This window comes from Bombus affinis, chromosome 5 (assembly GCF_024516045.1).
Source record: "Bombus affinis isolate iyBomAffi1 chromosome 5, iyBomAffi1.2, whole genome shotgun sequence".
Taxonomy (NCBI): domain Eukaryota; kingdom Metazoa; phylum Arthropoda; class Insecta; order Hymenoptera; family Apidae; genus Bombus; species Bombus affinis.
In genome coordinates, this window is record NC_066348.1 from 8040878 (window position 1) to 8052052 (window position 11175).

General features: G+C 34.7%; 1 protein-coding gene across 9 annotated transcripts in view; it reads left to right on the forward strand.

Annotated features, from left to right (window-relative positions):
- Positions 1-10951, forward strand: part of LOC126916525 (monocarboxylate transporter 10-like) — a 335858-nt gene extending 324907 nt beyond the window's left edge. For all 9 annotated transcript variants that reach the window (XM_050722383.1, XM_050722387.1, XM_050722386.1 and 6 more), the window contains 2 exons: positions 4163-4369; positions 5275-10951. In XM_050722383.1, the coding sequence (XP_050578340.1) occupies positions 4163-4369; positions 5275-5693 (626 nt within the window). In that variant the 3' untranslated portion in view covers positions 5694-10951. The remainder of the gene's footprint in view (positions 1-4162; positions 4370-5274) is intronic.
- Positions 10952-11175: the final 224 nt, after the last annotated feature.

An 11175-nucleotide genomic window follows, 5' to 3' on the forward strand; every position in this document is an offset into this window, starting at 1 on the left:
CTTATCACGCGAGAATATTAAAATAATCTTTCAAACAACTAAAAACAGTCGTTTCGAAAGAGGATGATAATTTCTTTCCTCGCAAATATTCCAAAATATTCAGATAACCGAGCAAAGTCGTTCCAAAGCAAAATTCACTTGCCATTGATTCAGTTCGATGTTCGTCACTCGCTCGTTCACAAGTCGAAAATTACGTGAAAAAAAATGGCAAAAAGTGAGCTTTGAAAAAACTACTTGCTTTTAATCGCACTATGTACAATTTAAGAGACGAAATACGTGGAATTGGTTGGAATCGCGGTTATCTCCGAGAAAAAACGAAACTCGCGCGATCGTCGAATCGTTCGGTGGATGTTTGAGAAGCGCGGAATATTTCATCGCGGCCGCGCGCTCGAACGTGAAATTTTAATCCCACGCTGGGCGAACAGTCGATTGACCGAGCCGGTTCTACCAGAATCCGTATCGTTTCCAGGAATCTGAGAATCGCGACGAGACGCAGAGACGAATCCAACCTGAGGCTCGAATCTCATTGTGCGAGGAAATTATGGTAAAAAAGAAGAAGACTGCTGTAATTTCAGTCGACCGTTGATTTTAATTGGGATGAGATCGATCGTGGACGAATATGTTTTATTGTCAGAAGATGGTTTATTGTTACCAATTATCTAGAAACGACGATTATCGTGAAGCGATTATTTTGTATCCGATGAAATGCTTTAGTAGCGATGAGGTTTCTGAAAGGAAGGAAAAAATGATTTGCAACATTTTTTATTCGGGTATTATGATTGTTTCGGAACGACTTTGAATCGTAATTGGATAATTACGGGTTATAAACTTCAACAATAATTTGTAAAATTCGCTCATGGAATTTTGCGTGTGTTAAAGTAGTTTCTGAATTGTGACATTCTTCTTGTTAAATAGCATAATTTTATTAGGTAAAATACAATGACTTTGATGTTAAAAAATAATTCACTGTTAGAATTAATGGAAGAAATAAAATGCACAAACATTTAATTTTTAATATAATGAAGTATCTTTTTCGCTTCTTTGATTGCTTTTTAAAGATCTTTTAGGTAAATCTCGTTTCGTGGGCAATTATGTGCATAATTTAGACACACAAAATATTTAACATATAATTACCGATTTTATATAGAATAGCGGTTTAGTTTATTGGAGACAGTACGCGTAAATTTCATAGCAATCGCACGGAGACATACAAATGATGATACAGATATTAATTTTACCTACAATTTTACATTGGAAAGAATATTTTTTGGAATCAATCCGTTATTATTGGAAAGTTTATTTAAATATGGTAATTAAACATACGTAAATTGGTAAACGATAATTAACGGTATAAACGTTATTTCACACGCAGGTTGCTACGAAAAAATTGTCCAAAATTAATCACCGTGTATCGAATTCAATATTCATCAGCGAAATGTTGCCAAAAAATAAACGAACAGAGCGAGAAGCCAAATATTCATTAACTTTGTTTGTAAACTTCGATTCTCGGAACGTTTGAAATTAACTAGTTTCTACCACACGAATCCGAGTTCCATCTGTAAAACAGCTGTCCTAAAAAATATCCTAAAATATGGAATATAATATGATGTAACAAATTATAAAAGGCCTCGAACAACGTTGATATAAATATAGATTATAATAAATAATGAAAAGATGATATTACGATTGCCTTGAAACAACAGAATCTATAAAACATTGTAACTGTACTACTGGTTGAGAAATTATGTTCTTAATTACGTATAGATATATTGAATTTTCTACTAGTTTTATTATTATTTAATTAGAAATTAACGCTATAAACATAAATAAGAATTTCCTACAGGTGTTTTGATAGAGCTTTAAGGAAATCGTTTTCTAAGCCAACAGATTGCTTTAAATCTACTTTTTTAGATTTCCATAAGAATTTAGATTAGATCGCTTGATTTCAGAATATTTTACTTCATTTCTATCTTATGCTCTATCTAACAAGAAGAAATCAATATTAAATATCCTACAATATAATTTACCAATACCAATTAAGAATTAAGATATTTATAGAAGCAAAAATCATAGTATTCGGAATGTTCCACGCCTCTAAATTTTTCCAAAAATGAACCACCCTCAACCACTTAAATTTCAATTACAACTTTGAAACACGTATGACCAATAAAGCGTCAAAAAATACTTGCCGCCACTAACATTAACGTAAATATCGTCCACGAGGGAAATAAAACCGGGTAAACCCGGACTGGGAGCCGTACTAATTCCTGGACGAGCATCACGACGCCCATGAACGGGAACAAGGGTTGAAACGTGGGGCGTAGCAGCAAAAATTCCTGAAAACATAACTCGTAATCAGCGAAGAACCATATTTTCAGTCGACGACCCTAACGCATACAGTGGCTGCAACAAATATCTGTACACTGTACACGCTCTTATTTTCTCATGAAGAATTTATTTATTACTATTCATTCTTTTTTATTAGATTTTACACTTAATTTTCATAATAACAAATTTTTGTAATCGCATGAAAGTACTGCTAAATGACACGAAATTTATTACTGTTGGCTCTAACTAACACATTGACTGTCGTTTTTTGTCGGTTGTTTTCACGTTCTACTAAATTTCTTGAAACGCTTGAAATAAAATAAATTTCATGGACTGAAAAATATTGAACAATATGTATGGCTTCGATAATATTGTCAAATAGAATATCCGCAAATGGTGCAAATTATGGTACAGTAAGAGATAATAGTTTAAAGTAAATATTCAAATGTGTACCATAATGAATATGACGCTTGATATGAAATTTGATATTCGCGTCAACGTGTTAACTACAATTACAGTGCAATTAACTAATGTATTCAAAGTTGCTAACTTTTAATAGTAACTTTTACATTAGATATTTCTCACCGCATTGCTAACATCAATTACAGCACTGTACATATATTAAATTTATCCAATGCTTTGATCAGATACAATCACACATGTTCTGTAAAAGTATAGTACCTTTTGTACCAACTTCTCGTATTTAAACCTTCTTTTGCAACATAACTCAGTAGTAAACGCATTGGTACTTTTTGCAGTTAGTGTAGCTCGAGCGTGCACACGTGTACACGAAAACGTCCCTTTTTCAACTCCGTGGAAACGGCTAGAGGAGATGACAAGCGAGAGCTAAATATACAAGCGCGACCAGGGAGAGTTGCAAGCCACCAAAAAAGCGGCTTATCCCGATGGCTGCTGTTGGATCGAGTTTGTTGCCAACGTTGCTATTCACTCGCGACAGATAAACTATCCGACGAAAAGAATTTGCAATTTCCTCTGAACGACACGAAGAGGATAGGCAAGGAATGTGCCAGCTTCGTCGCGTTACGTCTTTATCCTCTTCCCGTGTGAGAGTGAGGTGCATGGACGTGGAATGTTACGATAGTTAAAAATATGACGATTTAGAGATGGCTTAGATTGGGGCTGATCGAAGAGGGTGAGAGGAATTTATGTTCACTCTTGTGTTATTTATTTATGTCTGAAGAAATATCGTTGGAAGAGGAAATGATACACGCGAAGGTGGGAAAAAACGTTAAAAGGGGAGAGCAAAGAGGAGATTATGAAAAAAAAGAGAAATATTAACGGGACAAGAGATTATACAGTAAATTTCGAAGCAGTTATATTTGGATTATCAGGTGCTTCCAGGAAACTTTAGGACAGTTTTGGAAAAAGGGAAAATCGAATGTTGTTATAGCCATTTTTCTGACGAAATTTGTCAACATAAATGTCTACTGCGATGAATTTATTTTGCCTGGTATTAAAAATTAATGAGTTTCTTCAGGGTGGAAGTTAGGTGAATAGGTGTACAGCTCAATTTCAGATTATATAAAACTCACAGATATTCCAAATGTTAATTTAAAATTCAGGTGTATGTGTGTGATGAAGATACGTTTCATGAATCTGTAGTATGTATCTTATACGTGTTTGTAAGTTCTATTAAAATATTTTTCTTATGATTTTCATTTTCTCGAATGGACATTAAACAATAGAATATTTTAAAATTCCGCAACTAATGGCCAAAGAGATATTCTGAATTCCTCAACTCAATAATGGTAAAAGAAAATACTCTCTATTTTCTTCAAGATCAATGACTGAAGATGCATCGCTCATTTTTCAGCCATAGCTCAGGTGGCTTTGGGCAGCGTGCAAGGTTACCACGGGCTGATTCTGGCTTCCGGTTTATACGGCGCATCCCTCGGCGGTGCACTTTACTCCCTGAAAATGCTGGCCCTCGAAAGACTGAGGGCAAAACACTTTGCACGCTCCTGGGCACTCGTGCAGGCCGCAGAAGCTTTACCTATTCTTCTCGGAGTTCCTCTTACTGGTAAACCGCGTTTCTTTCAGATTTATTTCGTTCATTTACTTTCGTATCTTTTTTTCAAATGTTATTATTCACTTAATTCGAACCTTCGAATTATTATAATTCATACACATATATGTATTTTTCGTAAAATAGAAATCGAGCATTTCTCAACAATTGAACAAAATAATTCATTCTAAATTGTAAAAAGAATCGTAGTGCTCTTAAACAAATATATTTTATCAAATAATCGATAAGAGACACGCTCGATGAATTCTCTTTATTCACATACAAAATTCATATTTCCTTCCATCGATCACCTCCCATCGACAATATTCAATTCCTAGATTACGGATTTAAACGGAGGAATTTGATTGATGGAATTTTCCAGTTAAATAATTCTCACGACAAGACCTGTTTTTCAAAGCAGAACTTGAAACTCCACTCTAATGCATTCTCTTTGCTCGCATACATAATTCATGCTTCCTTTCGCTGACCAATAACGAGACATACTCACTTTTTAGATTAATATTACCAGTTAAAGTAGAACAATATTTCATGGACGAAGCTTTCAAATTTCATGATCCTCTTTAGGAATTTTTGTACCTGAAAATAGAACTTGAAACCGTGTTCTAATGGATTCTCTTTACTCCCATACAAAATTCATGTCTTCCTTCATTGGCCGATTCCCATAACGCTACTCATCTGGAGAATCACGGATCAAGAAATAAAATACCAGACCAAAACTCATCTTTCAGAACATCTTTATCGACGATACTTGTAAATTTCATGATATCCTTTGAGGAACACTATTTTTCAAAACAGAACACGAAACTCATCTCTAATGCGTTTCTTTGCTCCACGTACGAAATTTGTGTTTTCTTTCTTTGATCAACCTCCGCTAAAAGCACCTAATTGCTAAATTTCAGGTTACATGAACGCGAACAGCTCAAGGGTGGGTTACTACGCGTGCACGTTAAGTTCCTTGTGCGGTGCAGCGTTACTCTTCCTGGTTGGCTGGGGTCGCCAGCCGGCGTCTCCTCTACTTCCTGGCTCGCACCTCTCCAACGTGACCATACCTCCGCCGTGTGCCTATCCTCCGCCGCCAAGGCCAAGGTTGCCAAAATCACAATCGTTACACGTGCCCTTGGACATGGAGGAGAATCTTCGCGACAGAGAAATGGAGAGGATGCACACTGCCGAACATTACTATCAACCGCAATTCTACGTGCCTCTGAGACCTAGCAAGAGCGTTCCAGAGGGTCTGAGTCATCAGGATTCCTACAGGAGTCGGCCAAGACGGCACAGAGACGTCACGGTGATCGAACAAATCACCACTAGCGTTTGAATCAATTAAAAATTGGAAAAACCAGGAGAAGGAACGAATATAGTTGATTGGTTGTTGGAGACAGTTGGATACGACGATGTTCAAGCTTGGAGCTGTGATGGAGAATTCTTGGGATTTGTTGATTGTTAGTTGTTTGAAGTTAGGTCTGGTTAACTGTTAGGATGTTGTACGTGGCGAGAGAAATTTTTGATTTAAAATGTGCGAATTTCGTTCAAACGTAGTTCTTAGATTTTCAGTTTAAAATTTAAATGAAATGTAAATTTGTATATAACAAATTTGACATCACTTTTTCATTTGTATCATCCACACACAAAATTGTCTAGTTTTAGAAGATTTAAGTACAATTTTTTAAATGATTGAATTTAAGTTTACTATTAATGTGGAATTATGCCAGAAATGTGATACATCAGTATTATTATATTAATATTAGATAAGTTTCTTATGTCTTGACATATAGCTGAATGACCAAAGGATTCTTTAAGTTATAATAGAATTCTAAACTAACTCTAATCTTTTTATGTTCATACATCCAGCGATTTGAAACTTTTGATTAAAAATATTGAAATAAACTAACGAAAGTTCAAGAAATAACAAATCTCTTACTGACACAAGTTTGAAATTCGTTTACGTATAAAATAGATTCTTATGATATTCGTTTCTAAAGAACACTTTTAACTTTTAAAGAATATTATCGTTGTTACATTCTTGGTCTATGGAACAATTTGGGTTAACCAGATCTATCTTAAATGATCGAAAACGGTTCGAGTAAGAAGGATATTGTCGAGGATATAATTATCGCGGAATGTTTCATCGTGATTTACGTGAATCTGTACGTGCTCTGCTCAGTTGCTTTCACGAAGAAGGAAAGAAAAAGAGAGACTCGCAACAGCTTGCCTTGAAGACTATAATCTAAGACAATGAAGGATTTTACGATAAAGGAAAGATCTTTACAACCGCTGTGAATCCGAGATTGTACCGTTTTCTGTAAGATTTGAGAATCGCAGAATGGAGAGCACGTTCTCTTGCTGGGAATATTTCACGCCTTCCGGTGAATAATCGTACAGAGTTTGAGTTTGTTAAAGGGCGCCCCTTTTACCAGTTTTAAAGTTACTGACTGTAGTACCGTTTCTATTTCATTGAACCATAAAATTGATTTTCCTTAATCGAACTATAAGTTTGTTGAAAACTAGGTATTACAACTTTCCTAAACCTAATTGATTATTCGAGATCGCAAATAAATGACCAAATTTTCACTTGATTTTATCGCAATTAAAAGAACTCAGGAAAATGTAATATGGATATTAGTATTTACAATACTTAAATTAAATAATTTCTTATATTTAAAATTTAAAAATCACGCACTATATCCATATTTTTTGAGTTTCCTTCTTGTACTGTTATTATTATTTGATGTTTTATATTAATTTATACCACTCCATTATTAACTAAATATTCTATTTATGGCAATTATTAATATACTTTCAAAATTAAAAATACAAACTTGTTATCCCGTATAGTTAAACACCATAAAAATTAAATAACGTTAGTCAAATTCGTCTTAAACAACTTCACAACTCTCTTTTTATCTTTACTTTTCCTTTGAAAGTAGGCACAAAGAAGAGACTCTGTCCTCTGTCTATTCAACTTTCTCTTTTACTTAACTTTTGACCCCCGTATTTCTTTAAACCTCTCCCATTCGTCGTCGAACAAAAACCAGATTACGCGTAGGCTTTGAAACGCCAGAAAACGTCGCTCCCTAAACCACTTATCCCACCCTTTCGTTCAGTATCCGAATTACGTGCCCGGGAACAAATACGCCAAATGATTCTCAATCGTTCATTATACAGGGTGTTTCTAAACTGGTGATTCAATTCGAAAAAAGACGAATTTACGTGAGAGAATAAATCACCAGATTCATGAAATTCGTATTTGACGTACTCCATTACACAAACTTAAACTATCATATTAAAAACAAAGTACAAATGTTTTTCGTTTTGTCTTGTTTTTATTCTATACTCCTTTTCGCGTTCCCCTTTCCTTATTTTTCTTTTCTTGTTTCGTTCCTTAAGTGATTTTAATTCGAATAGCAAAATCTCTGTAGTAACTGTCTTATTACGAATATTTAACGCGAAGAATTTTGCACAGGCATATCCTTACAAATATAATTAAAAAACTGAAACTTAGGTAGACGATTGTTCATTTACCAAATACTATGACGAATGCTAAATCTCAACTTATTTATACTTTTCCGCTTATCACGTGCATTTTGTACATTTTGCTGCCTTCAAATCTCCCACAAATACATAAAAATCTAACAACGAAATTATAAACTTTCTAGAAGATAGAGTTGCGTAATCATTTTAGCCTCTGAGAAGCTCATATTATTTATTTAATTATTTACTTTCCCACGAACCCGCTCCATCGACTTGGGTCGATCTTTCAATCCCATTTCTCCTTTCTACTTTCCCAACGCCCAAGCTTCTCATCCCTTGTATTTAACTCTTACTTAAATCCCACAACTTAAACTTCACCTCGCAACATCTACCTCTTACGTTGCTTATTCTCCACATGTCTTCGCTACTCGCATTCTCGCAACGTCTACACTTCGATAACATACGAATCCGAACAGAAACATATTTTTTGAGTTTCATTTTATTATTATTATTTGATGTTTTATATTAATTTATACTACTCCATTATTAAGTAAATATTCTATTTATGGCAATTATTAATATACTTTCAAAATTAAAAATACAAACTTAAAACATCGTCAAATACGAAGTATGAAACTCTAACGATTCTGAGATTGTATCACCGTTCGGGTAACACCCTGTACATCATCATCCCTCCAACCCACCCCCACCGCATATTTCCATAAATTTAGCAGCGTAGCCACGTGGAAACACGAGCCCTCATCGTTGCTCTTTAAAATCCGACAATTATTGGCCGTTGTTGCGCGCGGCCGGAAAGCGGAAGAGCAGAGCGCGGACCGGCGCGGAGGGAAATGCGTAATCCGGCCTCGGTTCGGTTAATCGAAACAATCTTTTGTGCGCGCAATATCCGTGAACAATACGAGCGGCTATTATCGCGACGTCGTCCCCGGGTATATATGCTTGACAACGCGCGCCTCGGCTGACATCGAAATCTCGTTGTCATCGGAAATTCTATTCAGCCGGGCCCGATTGGCAGATGCCAGGCAAACGATGCGTGTCGACAACACGATGGCCCGCGCTCAAGACCGCCCACGGCCGAATTACGCCCGCAACGTTCCATCGCCGATCACTAAATTTTCGAGTTTACATCGATTATACCAGCGATCGACGCGTAAGTGGATGATTACCGGGATCGGAACGCTTCTGGCGAACATGAGTCACCGATCAAGGTGGAGAAAGCTCGAAGTGACTTCTTTCGATGGTTTGCTTCGTTAAGCGTCAAATTCTTATTTTTGCCAGATAACTTTTTTTAATTATCCATTTTAATTTATCGATGGCAGAATTAATTATTTATTAAAAATTTCACTTTTGAAGGAATGCCTCGTGTTTTTCCTTTAGTTCGTTGAATATCGAGGGAAAATATGACGATGCAAAGTTGAATTTCTATGGTCGTATTTATCGAAGGACGATTTCAGCTTCTTTTAGTCTCTCGAGTATTGAGGGAACGTAGGGTAACGGGAAGTGGAGTTTCGTTTCTCAGTTGTTGAGATATTAGGGCATTTATTGGGTACTGAGCAAGGACAGGATGATAGACAGGGGTCTTTTAATTGGATCTTTGTTTCATCGAACTATAACGCTATATTAGAGAATCTATCGAGTGTGGTGGAAAGATAGGATGATTGAAATGTGAATCTTTGATTGAATTTGTATGGTTTAGTAGACTGTTGCTACGTTAGAGTATTTATCGCGTATTGAAGGATAATAGAAAGTGGGCTTTTGCTTGTTAGATGTGGTTAAAATATTATAGAATTTATGGAATATCGAGGAGAGATAGGATAACAGAAAATGGGTTTTTTGTTGGATTCTTATTGATTAGTAGTTGTTGAAACATTAGAGAAATTCCTTAGAAGTACTTCTAAAAATTGTAGCTTCGACTGAAGTAATAATACCAGTTGCATCTTGAAGAATGCAACAGTATGACAGTGAATTGTTACTTAACTTTTGTATTAATGATAGTAATATGAATTTCTCAAGGAATTTTTTTAAAACTAGTTTAACTATAATTTTCTTCTTTATTATTTGTAAATGGTCAATTTACCTGAAATAATAAATTTATTATTTATTTTTATTTATTGAAACATGATTCGTACAAGATATCATTTAGATTGTCAGGGTTGATTGCGTGAATAAATAATGTTAATTGTTGGCTAATAGTTAAATGAATAATCTAGATGATTATTGAACCAATAGCATGATGTAGCTATTTTAATCATTATGATATTAATCGTTAATATATATAATAATAATAATAGGTAAATATGTTTAATTAACGAATTATTAGAACCATATTCTCCTTACTTATACTATCGATTGTTAAATTCAATTATTTCATTAATAAGAATTCTATTCAATTATTGTTTAACAAATTAATAAATTATTCAATATTCTATATACAGGCATAGAAAACGTAAAAATTATCATCTGGTGAAATGAAAGAAAAACCAAAAGAAGACACTTCGAGTTCCTCTAATAAAAAGAAAGATACGACCGATTATTTGGAAAAGATAACTTCGTTGACTCGAAAACGCGAGATAAGCGTGAATGTTAATAAAAACGACTGGTAGAATCAAACGTGAATGCAAGGAGAGATTATGAGTGTTGAGAGAAACGAATCTTAAAACGCACTATGAAAAGGTTTTATGCCACTTGTTTGTCGATGGTAGAAAGTGAAATGTGTTAAGATGTATGATGTATGTAAATGGAATTTATATAGTCTATCTGATCTATAATTGAAGTATCAAAGTAAGTTAGGGAAATACTTATTCGTGTTAATGGTTTCTTAGTTACGATGTTACTGTGAGAGAAGTATCTGTCTATATATTTCCTTATTTAATCATCATCCTACTATTTCGATTGCAATTAAGTTATCTTCTCGTTGTAATTTTTTAACAAGTTCCAAACATCCAAATATCTCGATGCAGAGGTTACAATTTGTCTTTATTCGTGACTTGAAAGAATTCTAAACTCCCAAACGTTTACACTTGAATTATAAAAAAAGAAAAAGAATTATTCAAATGCATTGTTTTATGTTTTCAATATTAAGAGTTTCCCCTGTTCGTAGCTTTAGGAAACAGCGAACTCGCGAACGTTTCAATGGAATATATTCCAAAAATGTCTAAATATAGAGATAGGTCATATGTTTTCTCGTTTGTATCGTTTAAAAGGCACTCGCCCATTAACAAATGGATCGATACTTCCCTCCCGTGTGTGTTCACGAAATAACATTTAGAGACTTAAAAGAAAGAGAAGCACAGAAGGGCGAAAGCAAA